The 22,661-nt window shown below is 29.7% G+C and overlaps 1 protein-coding gene across 4 annotated transcripts in view; it reads right to left on the bottom strand.

The window, feature by feature from the left end:
* Positions 1-10,250: 10,250 nt before the first annotated feature.
* Positions 10,251-22,661, bottom strand: part of LOC129960596 (SEC14-like protein 2) — a 57,589-nt gene continuing 45,178 nt past the window's right edge. For all 4 annotated transcript variants that reach the window (XM_056074096.1, XM_056074097.1, XM_056074095.1 and 1 more), the window contains exons 9-13: positions 20,453-20,533; positions 19,266-19,352; positions 18,281-18,387; positions 16,771-17,092; positions 10,251-12,151 (exon numbers count right to left, since the gene is read on the bottom strand). In XM_056074096.1, coding sequence (XP_055930071.1) covers positions 12,045-12,151; positions 16,771-17,092; positions 18,281-18,387; positions 19,266-19,352; positions 20,453-20,533 — 704 coding nt within the window. In that variant the 3' untranslated portion in view covers positions 10,251-12,044. The remainder of the gene's footprint in view (positions 12,152-16,770; positions 17,093-18,280; positions 18,388-19,265; positions 19,353-20,452; positions 20,534-22,661) is intronic.

Below are 22,661 nucleotides of genomic sequence, written 5' to 3'. Positions count from 1 at the left end.
TAAAGGGTTAAGAAAACAAATTTCAATTCAGAAATTACTAATTTTTGATTAATTTTACTAAAAAATTAAATTTAAATGTATTTTTTTCAATATAATCGACTCTTTTCTTCCTCTCGCTTATAGGGATTTAAATAATTGCCAGTAGGCCTTACAATTCAGGGAAAGTGATCTCCCCCCCCCCTTCAAAATTCTTTCCACCCTCTCTAATAATGATAGCATCCCCCTCTCCACATATAAAATTTTGGACCTGAGGTAAGGTTGTGAATACTTTGCATGGCATTGGCGAATAATATTACGAGATATTTGTATTTGTCATGATTCTAGTATTAATGAATCTCTCCTATGATCTTTGGCTATTCATTCCTGACATGCGGTTAATACACAAGGATCCGAAAATAAAATTCGTATTTTGAGTGCTTTTTTTTCCGACCGATTGAAACCAAAATTTGACATAGAATTACTGTTGTAATCACACGATCACATATGGAATTTTATTTATTTCAGTTATTCCGCTTTAGAGTTATTGGATTTACAAGCATGCGATAGTACCGATTGACGAATTTAGCCATTGACCCTTTAACAAATTAGTTCTAAATTTGACAACATTTTACATTTCTGTTGCGAAACATTTGCGCCAAATTTTATTTACCTGGGCCTTTACGTTTTGTGGTTATCATACTCACTTTTAATCAGACAGACAGACAGCTAAACACGTTTATAATTTATAGCTTTTTGGTGGCTAGGTAAGTGCACGAAGAACTTTTCGGGGTGTTCCCGAAGTTCTAGAAAACCGAGTTCTTCAAAAATTCTCAAATAGCAATTATAGTACTTTCCCTTTGAATACGAAAAATTCAAGAAAGAAAAATGATTAATTCAAGGTATTATATTAACCTATGGATGTACTGCATGAATGCACCTTCTGATGCTATTATGAAATTACATTCATTCAAGTTTTCTGTGTCTACTTCTGAGTGGATAATACAATATGTGGCAGAAATGTTTATTTAATTTTCTATATGAAGTTGTATTATTTGGAGTTATCCGTATTTTTTTTTCTTAAGGTAGAACTTCTCTGCGATATTAAATAAGATTGTACAAAAATATTACTGAGATTTCAGAAAGCAAGCAGTATTCGATTTGCAAACAACTTTTCTCCCACTTTCTAACATTTAAAGAAAAACTGCTAAAAAACTTTTTTATTGCAAAAAATTTATCTGCAGCATTTTTTTAAGGTTCAGATTTTTTATTTATTATTAATTCTTTCATCATTTTCATTCATTATTTATTTTGAAATTTTAACTCACAAAAAATATTCCTCAACGTATGTTTGAGAAAAAGTAATTTACAATTCTGGGAGAGGGATAGAAGCCTCTCTGGTAGGGAAAAGATAACGGATGAGGATAATTCTTTAAAGTAGCTCTTTATTTTTTTCTCACAGGTTGAAGACGAAAACGACGGGGAAAAAAAAGGTTGGATTTAGATATTCTAGATAAAAACAAACAAATAAGGGATTAAATTTATGCGTTGAAAATGCGTTGTAATATCTTGATCAAGACCGATCAAGTAATAGAGTAACGTTATAAAATAAGTCTTTTATTTGCAGCCTTACACATTTACAAAGAACAATTTGTTCTCATTTAGGTTAATATTATTTACAAACAAATAACAGTTCAATCATGAAGTAGTTCCTCGATCAAATCGAAGAATAAGTCACCAAAAAAAACCGCTAAATGGCTGTTAGCTCTGAAGGCTACTCCAGAAATCCACCACCGATTTCTATCGGGGAGACACCGAAGCCCAAATCACACAAAATTTCTTTAAAAAAAAAAAAAAAAAAAAAAGGAACAATTTCTTCGCACACCTACGTCTCTCCGAATTCCGACTCGAAGCCTTTCTCTCTTCTTTTATAGAAAAAAACAAAACATCGCATTTTATTTCCATCAGATATCCGCCTCTGGTTTTCCCATTAGTGAACCTGAGCTCCCTATCACCCAATAGCAATATTTCCTCAATGGTCTCCACTGAATCAAGGGAGCATCTGTTGTGATTGACAGCAGCTAACACCGGCTGAAGTGCACTTGGGTTCGACACTTAATGACGATGGTTGCTGGTGATTGATCGTTTCTTGGTGACTTGAGGAGTTTCTTCATAAGAGGAAATAGAGTTTAGTATTTGTATGTTTTGACGTTCCTCTCCTTTGAAGAAATTAGGGATCTATTTGAAATGACGGGCTACACATTTGTTTTGCCATACCTGAATAGTAACAAATCATCAGACACAATGACTCTATTAATGAAAAGGATCCATGTCTGGCGGTCCGTATGCACTTAACTATGTGTGGGAAATCGGGGTGCATTACATCTGGTCTGAATGCCAATACCATGTGAGGAAAGTGGGGAAACGTTACAGCATAGAGTTCCGTAGTCCCTACATATGAGTAACTATAATTAAACTTTCAAAAAAAACCTTAAATTTATTAATATATCAATGACTTGTAAGGTATTTTGTGCGGTGTAGCTCAGAATAATCTGTATTTTTTAAACCACTAATAATCGCTGCATTCCTGAGACTGGAGTATTTAAAATTATTAATATATCAATGACTTGTAAGGTATTTTGTACGGTGTAGCTCAAAATAATCTGTATTTTTTAAGCCACTAATGATAGCTGCATTCCTGAGACTGGAGTATTTTGGAAAAATGAAATATTAAGGTTTTGTGTAAAAAAATATCCTAAAACCATGCAGTTTTTAGAAAACAGTTTTTCAACATTAATAATTCGTCAAATAATTCAGGCCCCAAGTAATTATTCCCAGGATTACAAATGAGGATTCTCAAATTTTAACTTTTCATGAAACGTTAAAAGGAAATCCATTAGTCGGTGTTAAGTTGTATTCCGAGTGGTATAATTTTTACTAAAGTTTACTTTAAAATATTAGTTCGAAATTTTTTACAACATTCACTCATTATAATTATAAAACAAATTCAAAACCCAAAGAAGAGATCCTACACCAGATTTCATCCGTCTAGCTGCAAGCGTTTTTGAGTTATCATGTTCACTGACGAGAGGACAGACATACATACATAATTCCAAAGATGTGTTGTGGAAATTCAGGAAATTCTAAAACTTGGAAATTCGTCAAAATGTCGAGTTTTAATTTTTTGATGATCACAATGCTTTCTCTTCGTATTCGAGAAAATGAAAAAACAAAGAACGGGACTTTATTCAATTAAAAAAATTTCTTTTATAAAAGGACATATTTAGTTTAGTTATATGTTAACGTCCCGTTTTAGAAAAACCTTTGGGCTATTTTGGAAAGGACCTCGTTATTTTGAACCACGGTCAGATGATGAGGACGACACCTGAACTGGCATCCCCCTCTCCAAACTTCCACATCAAACCAGCGGGAGGATATGAACAGGGCAGAACAACTGAGGTGAGCAATAAAATCTTTTCGCTTCGTTATTCCCTATATTGATATAATTAATGAAATTCCATAAGTAAATAGGACAAAGAATAGGAAAACAGCTTATTCTATGAAATAAGCTATTCGAATAATTGTTTTAACCCTTTGTTTGATTGCCTGCTATTTTTGATGAAATTAGTATATTGAGCCAAGCATAAAAACAGCTGCTCATTATTATTGCACATCTATCATGTAGAAGGTAAATATTGAAATGAAGTAACGTGAACATTTACATTGGTTGTAATTGATATTTAAATAATATCCGCAATTTTTGCATTACTCCAAAAAAGCAAGGATGAGCAATTAGACAATTTTTTTTTCAATCTTTCCGAAAATTTCGCCTGCTCTAATTGCCTTTTTTTCTCGTTTTCCAAAGAGTATGGACAAAAAGAAGGTTATTAATATATTTACAATAGGAATAAACTTTTTTTTCCTTCCTACAATATTTCTTTTATCTGATATTAATATCACTATGCAGTCTTCATCTAATATCAAATAGTCTTTTTGTGACTTCAAAGCAAGTTAGTTTTTGAGGACGTATTTACTTCAATCTTTTAGTGTTTCCTCATTCTGCTTGACATTTGACTGCAATGTCATTCATCATTGTTTATTCATTGTTTCGAGTTTACTTGAGGACTTTCAACTTCTCCAGTCAAATTCATAATCCCTTTTGAGATATCCATTTTCGCTATTTTTAGGTCACAAGTAGGTTTTTGCAAATCAAGCAAGTTGTTCGCAATGAACTTATATGACATGCAAAGAGAATTGAATTGTTCACTGAAATTGAAATTTTAATCAAACTACATGTTTTCAATTTCTAATTACACATAATTATTAGTAAAAGTAAGTAATTTTTAGTTAAACATAATTATTCCCATTTCTGTCAATAATATGCAGTAAAATTTTGAGCATTGAATCTGAATATGTAATAAGATGTGCAGGTTGGAAATATTTGGAAGGCCACATGTCTAAAATCCTAAATCCTCTTTTCCTCTTATTAAAGGGTCTAAAATCAGTGCTTGATTATGTACAAATAAAGATTCAAATAGATTTAAATTTGCATGTAAAATTTAACGAACCTTTATTATTGCCTCTTTTTTGAAATATGAAATTAATTCATTTGTTTAACGTTATGCACATCGGTTCGAAATTTTATATTGAAATAAAACTCGTATAAAATTTGGTATCGTTGATATTAAATTTAGATTTTTGAAAATAACTGCGTTTAAAAAATTACTCTGATTGTAGCAGAAATATGAGATGATAAATACCTGGAAAAACCATTCATTTTACCTTTCTCACTGTTCTTCTTCATATTGTGTTTCAAAAAATATGTTTAAAAAAATTGAAGAATATTTTCCCTTGTGACCTTTTTTAAATATAAACCTTGTTTATTTGGTCATCTTGTTTGTTATAAGAGTTTACGAATGGGCTTCCTCACATATTTAATGTATTACCAATATATCAGTTACTTGTTTGACGTCAAATCCATAATTTCAACATCTTAATTATAAGGTATTTAATTTTTTAAATATTTCGTTTTCAAAAAAATCAATATCAGTGTTATGAAATAATCGAAGATGCATCTTAAGCTATTTAGATTAAGAATAATAAATATGATAGATTAACGCATAAATTACTTAAATTTATTTAATACAAAGAAATGGGAATGATAAATTCTTCGTTATCGATAGCACGATTTGGTCAAAAAATTTCTTCTCAGAGTTATGACTGCTTGACAGTCTGCTAATACGTAATGAGCTAGACAATTAAAATTTGGCAAGAGGGGCTGAAACCTCTCTTGTAATTTCTATCGAATTTTGGACAAAACTGAAGAACAAAAATTCCGCCACGTAACCGAATGACTAATTCAATTTAAAATTATCAATAGCATCGATTGCTACATTTTCGTTTTTGTAAGGTGAGAATGGAGATCTGCTGAAAAGTTTTTAGTAATGGACACTTATAAAGATGCTTCTTTTAGGGCCTTGAGAAAAAGGAAAAGAAGAAGGAGGTCAATAAAAATCCCAAAATACTATCAAACGGTTAGAATGTAGAGTCTGTACATTCATATTGTTACGCCATACATTTCCCTATATGTGACAACAATGCATATTCACTATGTTTAAAGTCAACTGCTCCTCATTTGAAGACAAAATTTTCCAAGGGTGTCCAACATCAAAGATTGTTCACATCAATTGCTGAAACTTTTGTATGATTGTGCAAGGGATACTAAACTGACGTGATACTGATGAACATTTGTATTATTATCAAGAGATTCAAGATGATATCAAGACATTCTTTCAGTCATAACAAAAACGGCTCCATTCACAGATTTGATTCGAAACTGTTTTCTTCCCATGCCTGGCAGCACCGGGTCAGACTTTTTCAATCATATTTTTCATATCAGTCTTCTATGTAAGCCATTTTGGCAAGGCATTCAGGCTTTAATGTTCTCGCTGCTCTGGTAAAATGCTGCTTGAGTTCTGTAAAAATAACCTGACAGTTGAAGCTCTTATCAAAAATAACTGGATACTGGCAATGATTATTGACATTAAATGATTTAGAAATTTGTAAAAGATTTTTCATGATTTGTATATTACCATTTGGTTGTCAAAATTTGAGATATTATTTTCTTAAAAGATTTCCTTTCTTCAGGGAGCACTTATTACGTCAAATTTTAACGAAATTTGTCCACCAGAACAGGCTCTATATAGGTATGAGTAAGGTCATTTCAAATATAAACTGTCTATGCTAATCTTGGCTAAAATCAGTATTTTTTTTTTTTTTTACATATAAGTGATATTTATTCTCCTCCTGTTTATCCAGTGAATATTAAAATAAATTTTATTTAAGTAATACTTTATTATGTTGTTTCATGAAAAAGTTTTTATGAATTACTTTTATCTATTAACTTTCTATGCATTAACAACGCAATAATGTACAATATTAGAAGGTATTGTGAATACAGAGTATTGCTGAATTCGAACCAACGATATTACCAACCATATTGTACTAATAATATTGTATAATATGTATTACTATATCAGACAAAGTTAATTAAAATATTATAAATTTTAAACTTTGAATAAAATATTAATTTTGCTTAGGCAATCGACGAACAGAGTCACAAACCATTAGCTCCTAGGCTAAATCCTACCGGTCATGTAATTTTAAGTGAAACACATGAAACAAAATGAATGAGCAAGTAATTTATATTGCTATCAAATACAGAATTTGCAGCGATGCTTTGAAAACAATGTATAACGTTGTTAGGCATAGAGTTTATTATATTGTTTTAACTTTATTATATAATATTCTGCAGTATTTGGTAGTTTAAAGAAAAATTGTCTTAGTAAACTTTTTTAAAATAATATCTCAAGTCAAGTGAATTGTCAAGTTAAAATTAATAAAGTTTATATCTGTAATATTTTTAGTTATATCTAAGTTGTAAATCTCTATTTAATTATTTTTGTAATATCGAAGTGACTAAATATGAATATTCAGTCTCTTAGAAATATTGTTACACATTAGAAACATTGTTGGCATTTCTCAACATTCACAACATTGCATTGTATTGTGAGGAAGTTTTTCAATATATCACTGTTCTAAGATAGTAACGCTTGTACAGTAAACGAGAATACGAATCGCCTGATACGAATGATCCGAGCTTATTTGAACCATAATCACCGAGAATAATCGAAAACTCACTTAACAGAGACTAAATTTTTTACCATTAGTTCCTTTCATCAGGCAAGATTTCCAAAAAATTTTATTTGAAATTAAAAATAAATCGGCAAGTAACCGAGAACTTTTATTAGTTATCAAACTTCCAACATGAAGTTTTGAAACATTAACTACGTTTGAAAGAATTTGTTACTTTTTCACCCGTAACTTGATCAGCCATTGCACAATCACACAATCTATTGAACAACGAAAAATCCACTGCACAAGCTTTAACCCTTTGACTACTAATGGGAGATTAACACCAAACTAACGTTTACAAATTTATTTAAATATTTTTTAATAAAGGTAGTTTTTTTTTGGTGGGGGGGGAGGGTATTTGATCATCAGGCTCCAGCCTCTTTCTTTAAAATCTTTTGGGGAAAAAAATTCGAACTAATTTCAGAACAATTTTCAAATTCAGAACCTATTCTCTTCTCTTGCACAGAAAACGAAAGATTTTAAAATTTCGTTGTCAGTACTCTGGGCTTCAGGGCTCTCAACACAACTAATTTTCACATTATTCGTGTCTGCTTCATCGTCCTTTTTAAAAACACTCCTATATCAACATTGCATTTTTTAAAGAAATTAGTGGAATTTGCTCATATCAATACCGAAGCACATAAGATTGGGATTGCGTATTCGTCCCCCCCCCTTTAAATAACTTGCTCAGATATATTGTCGGTAAAGATATTTCATAAGTACTCGCATCTTTAAAATCTGCTCCAATGCCAACTTTGATATCTTTTTCTGAAATCTTTGTGCACTTTTTAAAAAAAAGTAAAAATATACTTTGATTTCCAGGCACCTATTTGATTAATAAAGGTGTATCGTAACAGAAAACCGTTTATATTTCTGGTGTTGTTGTGTTATTGCTTATGGCACTTGTCATAGACAAGCCGGCTGACAAAATCAACAATTTTAAGCCGAGTTTCGCTTCTCTTGTTTCAGTAGCGCCATCTAGGGCCAAGAGTACGCTTTAGCTACTCATGCATCACAGCTCTTTTCACGGAGAGCACTTCATTCATACATTTCATTCGCTCATCCACAGATCGTAATTTAGACTTGAATCAGAGAACGATCACCTCTGATCCAGTACACCCAATAGTATAGTCTCGACTTGGAGGACTTTGTGACTATGACTAATTTATACGTCCACCAGCCACCATGTACGCAGAGAGTCTTCGGCCGGTGGGGCTCGAACTCATAACCCAAGGGACGCGAATTCAAATGAATTATTTCTGGTTAATTCATTTATCATCTGTTATTTAGTGATACTACGTGAGAAAACAAAAACAAAAAATCTAAAATACCTATTTTGTCAAGTAAAGAAAAATGGTGATATCGCCAAATCTTTCCATTAACTGGTAACGCATCACAAAATTTATGCATATGTATTCTAATCATCAATAGCTTCAGTATAGTTCTTGCACGAACTTTGTATTTGGTATTTGGTTTCAGCAATTTGTTTGAATGAATCGATTATTTCAATTTTATAAATAAGATTTTTTCACTCGCCAGCGCGCCCCATAAAACGGCAATCAGTTATCAAAGACGTATTTAGATAGGCTTAGAATAGTAAAAACTAATTCCATTTGTTGCAATTACTGAAAGTACAAGGACTCACCGTGTTATATTTTTTTTTAATACTGAGACAAAGATCGATTTTGGTTTTTTCTAGTTATAATTATATAAATGCTTTAAAATGAGCATATGCAATATAAGAAAAATAAGTAAGAAATTCAATTTTCAATTAGCTTTGCATTAAAAACGGCAACTACTCAGTTATAATTACTTTATTATTAAAGTGTGATATTCAATTATATGAAATGTGTTTGAATATATGAAATCTATGAATATCCAAATATGTGAAGTCCAAAACTTATGAAATAAATTGCTAACAAATTTAGAAAATAATCAAAATTTATTTAAAAAATGACGCCAAATTCCTCACTGCGTGGCACAGGGTTAAAGCTTATTTTGAATCGCACTACATTAATTTTTCCATTTTTATTTTTTTTTTTTACTTAGGGTGAATTTTCCATATTCTTCCTGAAAGCATGATTAATAAGGTATTTCGATTAATAAGGTTTTGAAAAAAAATTGGAATCTTTTGTTTTATAACAAAGTCTAGAGTATATCGCGTGCAAATTTTGAAGTTTAATTAAGAATCAGACGAACTTTCTGGATCCTGAAGCTCTTGCTCCAAAAATCTTACTAAATATTTGGTTTTCAATTAAATACAGAAATTTTTTTATCTGTATAAAACAATGAATAATTACCTAAGAATCAAACTTTTAAATTAATGCGTATTAAAAGAAAATTATCTGGTATTTCTTATTTTTTGTCTCATTTATTCTGCCAGTACCACATTTGACATAATTGGTGCAATTGAAAGAAAAATTTTAATTGCCAATCTAGAATTTTTTAAATTAAAAACAACAAATGAGGGCATTAATATAAAAGTAATCACAAGTATTCTATTCATGCAAAATTCATATATCAACATATTTTGCTTATGGAATCTATTTTAGTTTTTAATTAAAAAATTGAGACGTACGGAGCATTTTTAAAAAAAGTCGCATTGTAATGTTCAATCTGACAAAAACAAAATACTTTTAAAATGTCCTAAATTCATGGAAATTCCATATGAAATCAGCTTTATTGGTTAAATTCCATTTCAATCTGTTTGTTAGTGAAGAATTAAAACGAAAGAATTGCAGTTTTTATTGATTTTGCACATTCTTTTTCTTTCTCCAATACTTCCAAAATAGATCAACTGTAAATTTATCTTCAAGGAATATTTATTGTAATAATTGGGGGAAATCTTTTACATAAAACAATCAACTAAACCATTTTAAAAGTTAATTTTTCCAATTAACATAAAACTAAACCATTTTAAAAGTATGCATAATTCGCGAACTTTTTTTAATAGAAAAATGAATAAATGTCAGATTTTTTTCATCTTTTAAAAGGCTGGTGAATTATGTATTTAAAAAAATTGAGAAATCAAAAAAACAAGACAACTATACATTTTTATAAGAATTTTATTTTTTCACAACTTACACTGACACTATTGAAAAATATCAGAACAAAACACGACAGATAAAAGTTACAAGTGTCACAAGTATGCTAACTGAAAATACACTGATAAAATGAATGACAGCAAAAATCCCCAGCACACAAAAACATACAAATATATAACAATATGCCTTACATATGACATAAAATGGGATCTAGTACAAAGCAAATAGGCTCCGATGAAAGTTGAATACAAATAAATGTTTTATGAAATGTATCTCATACAGAATTAGAAAATATTTTATTGTAAGCATCTACGATATGCTTTTTCTTTCGTGAAAACCGAAGATCATAAGAAATTAAAACCATTTGTAAATTAAGCAAATAAATAATAGAAATTTACTTATAATATTGCTGTTACGAGTAGAATATCAGTTCTCATCAATTTCAGTTTAATATATTCTCAATCCACATTTAAACAGAGTTTTCGATTGAATACATTCTTATTTCTCAATAATAAAACGGGGTCTTTAATTGAACCCATTCTTAATTCGTCGTTATAAAACAGAATAAACAATTGAGTCCACTCTTAATACACAATAAAAGGAATGTTTACAAAATGCAAAATTATTCTTCATCAAAAATATCATGTATGTTAAAACATTAAATCTGAAAATAAAACGCTGAAACATTTTAGTGTCATTAATTCATTAAAATACGTAAAAATTGAGTAACATTTATTCGAATTTTTGTTCAATATGTTTAAATTTTCAATTGAATTTTTGAAACATTTTTGGGATTAATATAGAAAGAGATTCAAGTATGATCTTGAGTAATTGGTATATTACAAGTTACGAGGGTTTGATATCTTCGAAAATGTAAATGAATATCTATACATACATACTGAATTATGCAATATTTATAAGAAAGTAACGTAACAGAAATATGTTAAAAATATTTCTGGAATAATATTTTGTATAAGTCATTATAAGTGCATCATCTGTAAAAATGTATCAAAATTTCCCAATGGATGTTGACATCAAATAACACATCTACAATGATACCTCATTTAACACATTCACGGATAATCGGTTATAACTAATTTGCATGTATGTGACTTAACTGCACCATAAATACAAATGAAGGCTATACCAGTCAATTAAAAAAAATGCAGAAATGTGTTCTTTCATTTCTGAAATTCACCAGGATATTGCTCTGTATGTATTTTTAAAGAAAGTCACTTTAATCCAGAAGATAAACATAACATTGCTCGTTTTATCCACATTTTAAAATTGTCCGTGAATGGGTTAATGCTTTCAAAAAGATAATTCCAAATAATTTGGGTAAAAAAAATATTTTTAAAAAGTTTATTTTATTTCGCAATTTGTATGATTCCTTCAGTATTTATTATTATTATTATTATTTTATCAAAAACATCCAAGTCAATAATTTATATTTATCATTTGACGCAGTTAAACTGTATCTAAGTACTATTCCTTTAGTTTTCTTCTTCATAAAAGCTGCCAATTGCTAATCATGACTATCAAATGAAACATTATATTAACATTGATGAAAATCAAATACGCTGAGTTGGAATTTCAATATTTTCTCTGACTTTCGCGATTCAAAAATTAAGCAAAAATGAAGAATTTGGAGGTAGTTGCACCGAAGGCCAATATAGTTGCAAAAGTTAATTTATATATTGAATATTTTCATGAAAATATTTTCATGAAAATATTTTCATTAGTTGAAGTGATATCGGGAAAATAATTACATAAACAACAGAGACCAATTACTTCACTGCAAAAGTCTTGATGAAATGAATAATTAAGATTTTACTGCAAAACAGATATTTTTTCACCTGTTGGCCTGACTACAATAGCCCTGAAAAATATTTCTTTTTGCTGAAGCCAACTGTAGGTATTATCAAACATCAAGATATCTAAAAATAAAAGCATAGTTAAAAAATAAAGCAAATAAAAAAATAAAGCAAGATTAAAATTATTAAAAAAATAAAATGATAATGTTTCATTCTCGTTTATCGATAAAACCAATGACAATCAAGATTAACTTGGATTGAATCATATCTATTGTTGCACTAATCAGAAAACATATTTTGAAGCCGCAACTTTTCCTTTCAATTACGATTTGTTGACAACAGAAACCTAAATAATCGCTAACACTAACAGTTATTGGAATTTGTGCCATGCAACGATTCTAATCATATCTCGGAATGAATGTACTTTGTTATTAAATTTTTCGTTTTTTTTCTACAATTGAGGGGATTAGGGCAAGAAAGTGCCAAATCACATTTTAGATGAAATAAATCCAATACTATAATCTGGTGCTCTTTAACGAAAATTATAACAACGTACATATTTTTTGTTTCTAATTTTACTAGGTGGCAAAATATGTCAAAAGTTTCGTTTTCGTTTCAGATTTTTCCGGAAATTCTTAGCGGGAAGAAAGTTTCAAGCAGCAAGAGTTTCGGAAATAACGGTGTAATAAATTAGAAAATGAACGGCGATAATAATTCAGATGATTCTTATACAAATGAACACTTGGATAATGATTATCAACTTACAGAAAGACGCTTTATCTACTGAAATTCAGATAGAAATAAATTTGGCTTGGTATTATATTCATTCAAAATATTTTCGTTTTTCAGTACTATTAACCCTTTTTTGCATGATTTGTTTCTTTTTTTGCGAAAGAAATCAGGGTGATACAATTCATGCTCTAGATTAGGAAATTCTAGGTAAGATGTTTAAAAATATCCTAATATAAATATATAAAATAATTAAGAAACAGTATGATGGAAATATCCATCATCATGCAAACTTTTATGTTAAGCTCAGTACAAAAATTCAGTGCCCCTTTCTTCTAAATATCTCCACTCATTTTTGCTTTTATTGACAAAAAAATCTCAGTTTAGTTATAGAAAAATATTCAAGAAATCGCACCATTCTTCCAACCAAAACGAACAGCGGAATGCCAAATTCAAACCCGCTATAATGATTGCGACTTTTTTTTTTAGCAACTACGTTCCTTATTACGCAATAATCGTGAAAAAATTTGACAGCAACAACTAATTTACAGTACACCTGTTTTGAGTATAATTTTTTGTTTACTAAATGTTATGATGGAAATTTCCATCATCATGCAAAGAAGGATTAAAGTGATATGCATGCAATAAAAATTGCTGAGATATTTTATGCATCTGTAATTGGTCTATTCTTTTATGATTCATAAAATTGTTTTATATTCGGAATTAGTAAATTTCAGCATTTAGAAAAGCCAAATTGCTTTTGTGGCTTGGCAATATTTTGACTAAAATAAAAGTATTGAGCATAATTTCATAATCATAGCTGTTTTTGTTCTATAATATTTTATAATTTATTACTTATTTTCGTTATAATGTACTCAGAATATTATAATTAATCAAAGATTTTTTGAATTTGTTATTAATATCATTATTATAAACTTTTACAACATGTGAAGTTTATAGTGAAGTGCTAACAATGCATGCAGCTATTTTCAGTACAGCTGTAAAATTTCATTATTATTATCCGTTTCCTAAGAGAATGATTCAGATGTTAAATTATTTGAATTGGAGGCATATAGAACAAAAAGGAAGGAAAATTCAATTGTTATTAAGTTGCATAAAAATACAATGCTCCAAAAAAAATTTAGAAAAATAAAATTAAGGACTTTCGAAAACTTCTGGATTACATTTGACCAGTCTACCATAATTACTACAAGAATTTGGTTGTTGATTCTGAAGAAATAGGAAAAACTGAGGAAATATCATCAATTAAGACTTTGTATTTCTGACTTGTGTTACTTTTATGTATTTTATTTTCCCTTAGTTAAAATATTGTTTATCTTACATAACAATACTTTATTATAATAAATATTTTCATAACTATCACTATTATATTTTGTCTGTAGAAAATAACAAAACTATCTCATTAACTTTGAAAAGTCATAATGGGAAGCCTAACTTGTCAAATCTCATGATAAATCATCTTTCTAACATTGGATCAAAATAGTACCAAGCCAAACAATTTTCAAGGTTTGCTGATGAAAACAGCTGATTTACAAAGAAAATAATAATAATATAATTATAGTAATGCCGTATTGTTATCCAGAAAAGATAAAATATTACTAAGAAACTGGCAAAAAAACTTTATGATGTATATTTTGATTTCAATATTTGCTCTAACTTTCACATCGCCACATTTCTAAATTTCTGAGATATAACTTGACATTCTCTTACCCATATCCCTTCAATTGATAATAGAAATTTTCGTTTATTTTGTTAAATTTACAAATATTTCTATCAGCAAAGAGAAGCTAAAATTTGCGCATCATTGTAAAGGAAATCACGTCTGAAACGAACATTTTAGAGATTTGATAAATAATTTTATCTATCAATAACCTTGATTTACAAAATTTTATCAGCGATTGTTTTTGTTTATGCATTGTATCTTTTGAATGTTATCGCATAAATTCAAAAAATCTCCGTTTTCATCTTTGATCATTATTTTAAACTCTTATTTTTACCATTTATGCAAAATGAAAGTATCTAAATTTAGAACAACAAAACAAATGCGATTTTATTTTTTTCTAATGGAATTATAATTCAATTATTAAAGGAAATTTGTATAATAATTTCAAAAATAAATCATTGTATTTAGTGACTGATTTTTTATTATTTTTGTTGTATTAGCTGCTTAAAGAACAATCAAACTATAATAAAGAAGTAACAGCTGTTAAGAATAATTCTTTACTAAAGAGAAATTTATAGTTCATTTTAATTCTCTAAATCAGCAATGGAAAATGGTTTTGTCTAAGTTAAGCTCAATTTTTATTTTTTTGGTATGTAAGCAAAAATAACCATCTTTTTATTACCAAAAAATTTATAATTACAACTCTTGCCATGTTATTGTGTAAAGAAATAAATGATAACTTCAGGTTTAACTAAACAATTTTATTTGTTCCAGGCAACAGAGCCTGTAAAATCCCTGTAGTTTTTTTTAATTATCTAAAACATGTAGTAGATACACATAAACCAAATTTTTTTATACTCCTCAAATACAAATTTAATATTGTTATGCTGCACATATTTAGAAAAATTACCGTGCACGAACACTAATAACGTTTCATGCCTAAATAGAACGCGTAAAAATTAGCAGAGCTAAAGAAAAGAATTTGCGCAAAATTCATAATTGTTGCGCAAAATTCATAAATCTAAAAACACTTAATCCTGATACATTTGCCATCATAGGAAAAATATCTAGAAGGCGATTCAAAAGTCTTTAGGAAATCTTTACGCAATGCTCACGTTTTATTATAATATATGGCACGCAAAGGACAGGTGCTTCAGGAGTCTCTTTGGTAATGGATTAAGTAGAAGAAGATGTTACATCGTTTAAATCTCATAAATCATTAATAAGATTTTATTTTAAGTCATGTACAGCACGACAAATACAATGGTAAATCGGACGCAGTATTACTGCAAACCTATAGATACTTAAAATGAGTGTTTAAAGCTATAAATTATGTATAATGATTTATAAGCTGAATAAACTGTACAAGTACTTCGAAACGAACTATATTTCTATTCATGCTATTGTGATACGCTTTACGAATTTGCATCCATTAAAAACTATGCTGCACACTTCCCCGGTTGTGTAAGTTGCACCTTGATTTTTTTTTTACTTAAGTGACACAGAACTCCTTTCAGTGGACCGTTCCTTTACATGTGTCACCCCCTATTTTATTGTAAAAATGTCTATTTCTGTATCTCTGACCTGCTCTTTTTATATAGGTCTTTAAAATTTCCCGTGTATATTTAGACTGACATAGTCCACATACCGGCATCTTTGGTAGAATCGATCAAACCATAGACATTTTATATTAGCAAGAAAGTACTGTTCCATATAGTTAACTGATGTTTTCAAAGCAAACAGAATTTCAGAGGTACTTAATAGAAAATTTAACTTGCACTACGATGAATGGGAGATTTACTTCATTATAAAATATTTTTCATTAGGTATTTTAAACCTTCTTAAATTTTGAAAAATAGTGCACAGTTTCGCTTTTTTTTTTTTTTTTTCTTATAGATTTCATTTTGAACGAAGGAAAATGGGAAGGTTTTTTTTTTAAATTCTAATAATAAGTGCAAATCTTATACATCTTTTCATAATTTTCATCTATACTTGCTTTTTTTCCAGATCTTGTGCTCAGTGCTTGGGACGATTTACACGAATCGTCCAGGAAATATTCAGGTCTTTTCCTAGCTATTTTTGTGTATGTGCAGAACCATTTTTCGTCTTGCATATCAGTGTACAAACTGTTTCAAAACCACCAATTAAAACTGAGACTACAGGCAGCCAACAATAAACGTAAAGTATCAGAACTTGTAAGTGAAATGAAAATGAGCCATCTCATTCAAAAAATTAATATTTGGGTTCCTGAATAACAAATGCGATTTTTTTTTATTTCTAATTAGATTCAACATTCTGAAGAATAAAAGCTCTTGATAAAAATACTTACATGTTCCTGGAATTTCGCATTGAAACATGCCCGTTTCGCATGCCATATGTGCCTCCACCCGTTGCTTGGGGATGAGTTCTTGGAGTTTATCTTGTTTCTCTTGTAGAGTATCGATGGATTGAAAATATAGTCCGAAACCAATGTCTTTGTTCTCTGTTTCGAATTCCCATTCGATGTGTGAACCCGGTTCCTCCACATCAAGGGTTATGTTCACTTTAGACATTCGGGATACTTGTAATTTTTTCACCCCAGGTTGATGACATAACCTTTTATTAGAACTTCGAAGGTAATAGGAAGGAGGCACCAATCCACCAAGATTCACCTGCGAGGACAAGAAAATAGAATGTTTTATCTGATAATCAAAAATAGACTTCAACATACCTTTCGTTTGACCAACTTGCTAATATATTATTCAAAAATACTGAGAATTTTGTTGATATTTAACACTGAAAAAATGACTTTACTGACTTTAACATTGATAAATTAAATGGAATAATAAAAATTTTCATGGAAATTTAAAGTGTTTATTCAACATCTCCCATTCTCTGTTTATTGCCGCTAATTTCATGTAATGTTATACCGGGTTTACGCTAGGCAAATTACAAGACGGTCAATAGCAAGCGTAGAAGGCTGAAAAATGCCAACGGGACAACAACATGCCGTTGTATTGTATTTTTTTTTTCTAACAACAGTGCATCGTTTGTAGAATTTGGTGGTTTTTTTGGCGTGAAAAAAATTGATCACATTATAGATTAATTCCGACAATTTTTGCTCTTTGTTCTTTTTGATGCGAAGTCTCTTTTTTTTTATCCATTTTATTTGTCATTTTTTTTCAAAAGTTTTCCAAATTTAGGTATGTTGACCTTTATATCATTTTACATTCCTTCTTTGTGTAAATATCCATCACTTTAATAAGATACGCAGTAAACAATTCAGGAAGGCCAAAACGGCAATTTATAGCCAAGAATGGAATGCCTGAATCTTATGAAATTGTGGCAAACATAAATCAGTACCAACTGGGCATGATGTGTCTACTGGCCATCCTATAACTGACCGAGTGTAAACCCGGCATTTCTAATAGATAACAGATAAAATGCAGAAGATTAATTTGTCCCAAATCACTAGTAAATGCGATGAATCTGTAAATTAATTACGGTTCATTCCGTCTTTTTTTTCTAAAAAAGCTATCCCTGTATTTGAATAAATCAAATTTTAAACAAAGCGAAATGTTGGTATTTTAAACACTGCAAACTTCTCACTACAATGTAAAAATTTTTATTTTATAGTCACAGACGCGTGTATATATATATCATAAGTGTAAGGAATACAGGGAAAACTAAAAAAATCCTATTAATTAAAAATTTAATGAAGTTATTTAATATAAGAGGTAAATGAAATTCTCTACAATAAACTTTTACAACTCAAGTAAAGTCAATTATTTAATTGACTGATTAATTATGTCTCATCACAGGTCAGAAACTAATTGACTCCATTCGATTTAGATCCTTACTACTGAAGGGCACTTGGGGTTCCCATCCGGATCCACTCTTGCTCCTCCCAGAAAAGCAGGCAGTTCCTTCGGATCGACGTGCTGGAGAAGTTCTTCCTTCCATCCTTCTGAGAAACAATAAAAAGAAAAAGAAACCTTATCACTTAAAATCAACTCTCATCAACGGAATTATTTCATATATTTTATATTCACGCACAATTATATTTGAGATAATTTTTATAATAAGTTAGTTTACACCTTTTCAGTAGAAAAATCCGTTTTATTGTTCCTTTTCGAAGATTCCTTTCAGAGGGTAAATATTTTCACTTTGGTTCTGTGTGAAAGAGTGAAATATCGACACAGGTATAGTTTTTGTTTTCAAGGACTGCCCGAAATAAACAGAAAGAATGACTATTTAACAAATATCAGCATGCAATACTAGTTGAGGTTGTCGTTTTGGTTATTTGGAATGAATTGGATTATCACAGCTGTTGGTAAGCAATACAAGATGCGAGTGTCGTTTAGGTTATTTGGAATTAATCGGATTATCATAGCTGTTGGTAAACAATACGAGTTGAAGTTGTCGTTTAGGTTATTTGGAATTAATTCAATTATCACAGCTGTTGGTAAAAAAGGATATGTATAAATTAAGATATTTGTTAAAGATTTTGTTAATTAAGATATTTGTTTATCAAAACTTTCAAGCAAAATACTTTTCAGAACCAGTAAATAAATTTAAGTTAATATTATTTTCTTAAAGAACGTCATATAAATCCGAATGCGAGCTGTCACGTACTTGAATCATTTTTAATGAACCCTTTCAACTGTATTGTTTTAATATTTCTGCATTCGTACGTAAATATTTCAACATGTATAACAGCAATTTTACCTACTTCGATTGGAATTTAATTTTGAAAAATTACTTTCTGTAGATATAAATGGTTTTAAAGTGCACACTAAACAGATAATTTTTACCTTACATGTCAGGAAACAAAGAAATATTTACCTTTTCCAAAAATGCTAATTTTGCTGAGCGTCGCTCCCGTAAACAAAGGTTTTACTACACTGAAGAGTAATGTGAAATACACAGAAGCTGAAATAATTCAAAATATTTATTACAATCAAATGAGCATACCGATGAGTATACATGTTCATCGGTAATTTTAGCATGTCAGTGAAATAATGATATCGTTAAATTGTGTTTTTAGATAAAAATAACAACTGAGTCAAAATTTATATTTTTACTAGCAATAATACAGTAATTTACTTCAGATTATGGGAAACCGTAAAGAAAACTTTAAACAAAAGGAAAGTAAATTTAAATTATTTCTTAAAGATTCGGGTTCAAAATGACTTAATTCGGAATTTGGAATAAATCATCTCTAAGCTTGCTCTCCATTCTTCCGACACAAGTATGGTTCAAAAGAGAAAACTCCATCAGCACTTGGATGAAGGCAGCAATTAGTTCTGGATCGCCTATACACTAATGCGGAACACTAGAAATGGTGTGCTGAAGCATCCAACCTGCTTTGTTTCGCATACATCACACGGGCAAGTTTTGCGATCATGGTCTGTCAGTCATTCAAGCTTTTACAATGTTTCTTAAATATTACGAGTGTGAAAAATATTCATGACTAAATAAAAATTAGCGGATTAGTTTTTTTCATCCATCAATCTATCAAGCCCTTATTAAAGTAGGTTGAGGCAGTTGAATGGATCAGAAGCCAAAATATGCATGAATCGCAGATATCGTTTTTCTTCTGGCTCTTGAATGTAAGGTCGGTGTTACTTTGTCTAGAATCAATCTTATTTATTCGGGGTTTATATACATGTAATGCAAAATAATTATTCTTATATTGAAGCTCGTGGTAACAGTAACAGAAATATATAATTATTTTTGAATTTATTTTACAATTTCTGAAGTTATTTACTGTAGCAGTGAATTGTACGAAATCTCTCCTCCCCCTCTAATTATGGCTGTTCGAAGTTTATGAAAAAGTCATCTGAATTTTTCACAATATTTTGCTTTATGAAAAAAAGAAACAAGTGGTTGGTTTTCTACATATTGATTAATTTAACTTAATTGTACTTAAATTATTTCTTAGTTTCAATCTAGATCAAGGGTCTTCTAACCTGATGTTTATAACAAAAACATTCATTCATCACTAATGTATAAACATGAAGCATAATTACCATTTATAATATAAGCTTTCTTTAACCTTTCAGGATAATGAGCTTCGTATGTCATCATCAGATAAGCAAGCATTTGAACAGCTGGAATAGAAAATGAAAGGCTAATTATCATTTGGCAAAATTCCCTAATTTACATAGTTTGCATGCTTGTAAAACATATACATTATATGATCAAAAATATCCAGAGAGTTTCCAATTTGCACCCACCCACCCCCCAACAATTCAAAAAGGTTGGAACCCTAGAACTTCGGTCATTCGAACATTGAAGTTACCAATTCAAATTGAAGATTCTTCCAACAGGACACTTAAAGAATGATCGGAAATGATAAAAAAGCCCGATTCGCAGAAAGCAGGCAATGATTTATTTGAAGTTCTCGTGAATTGTTTTATGTTCTGAGAGCAATACATACATTTCCGTAAAAACAGCAAGCGTATTCGAGAAAAATATAAAGGTTTTTAAAAATTCCGGACTCTTTGCATGCTTTATATAACATGCAGAATTTCAACGTAATACGAAATTTGTAGAAAATGCGATAATGTACCATTGAAGCATTATATAAAATTTCGAAATAAATACTTTGAATTTCGAGTATTTGCAGTAAATTTTTTAGTTGCGCATCTGCGAAGCATAGTATATTTTTTCTTTCATATTTCAAAATACAGGAATATATAAAACTTTCAGAAAGATAGCGACATTACAGCGAGCTTAATTTCATTTCCTCTCCAAGAGAAGCTAATATTTTGAGGATTCTGCTGAAAAAGATGAGGCTTTTTCTCAAATTCATACTTTTCAAGCTGGAATTATCACATAGTTACACAGAATTTTATAAAATTTCTAGAAGACCCTAATTAAAGTGCGTAATATAAATTGCAGTAAATGAGATATCATTAACAATAAATTTTATTGCGTTGTTTGCATTATTGGTCCAAACATTAGTAATGTAACATTATTTAACACGATATGCACTACATAATTAAAAGCATTCCGTGCAAATTTTGTTTTGCTTACGTGCAGATGCTTCAAATATTAATATAAATTGGGAATTATTAATAAGAAAAACCTCATAGAACATCTGTGGGATGAAATGGAATGTCGAATCCGATTTAGATTAAAACAGCCTACATCAGTGGCCGAACAAATAAGTTTGATTTAACAAGAAAGAATAAAATTTCTTCAGAAATATACAAAAAATAGTGGGTGGGCTTTTTAAAAGAGCATCAGTTGTCAAACCAGGAAAAAAAGATCGCTTCCTCCATATTAATAATTATAGATATTAATTATTAATATGAATAAACAATTCATATTAATAATACAGAAGTGTTTTGCATTCTTTTAATTCTGATGAGGTGATGCGATGTCGTCATCGAATCAGTCGAAAACCATAAATTTGAAAGCTTTGTCCGTTTCCTGAAGTTACTGTATAGTGAAATACCACGATACAATACACGAATGTTACTATTCTAAACTTTTGTACAAATAATAGAAATAATATATCAGCATTTATTCTGATTTGTAATGCCCAATTTACTTCTCTATATATTACGTAATTGATTTATAAGCATTCAGAGTGATTTAGCATTTTCATAACCTTTGTACAAATTAATATACATATTTGAATATTTAAGTTTAAGAAAAATAAGAACTGCTGATATTTTTCTGAATCTGAACAGTATTTATGCGCAATTCTTTATGTAAATTGTCATGCATAGCTGGTGTCGAAATCAGGAAAGAAAAAATATGCTGCGTTTTGCATTTACGCAGTTAAAAATTATTTAATATAAGTACATTTCCCTAAATAATCAAAGAATTTTTTTTTCAATTTCAATATAATGGTTTGAGGTTTTATTGGCACATATTCATAATTTGTTTGAAAAATCTGCATATAATAATAAAAAATCAAATGGAAAAATTTTAGTTTTTTTTAAAAATAATATTCTATACCATACGGAAAACAGAACTAATTTTAAAAAATGTATGTAAATATAGCACAAAAATATAAGAATAAAATCATCGATAAATATAAATCATTATCGACTTTCTGTGATATAAGGCAAGACCAAATCATTTTATTCATCAGTTTCCGATCGGTCTCCAATGCAGCTTTCTACCGAACCTTCGCTGTGAAATGAACTTCCCAGGTAGCATAGCCTATTGTGTAATATCATCCAATATTGGGCGATATTATATGATATTAATCAATATTCTACA

This window comes from Argiope bruennichi, chromosome X2 (assembly GCF_947563725.1).
Source record: "Argiope bruennichi chromosome X2, qqArgBrue1.1, whole genome shotgun sequence".
NCBI lineage: Eukaryota > Metazoa > Arthropoda > Arachnida > Araneae > Araneidae > Argiope > Argiope bruennichi.
The sequence above is the reverse complement of the archived record's forward strand: the minus strand, read 5'-3'. Positions and strand labels throughout refer to the sequence as shown.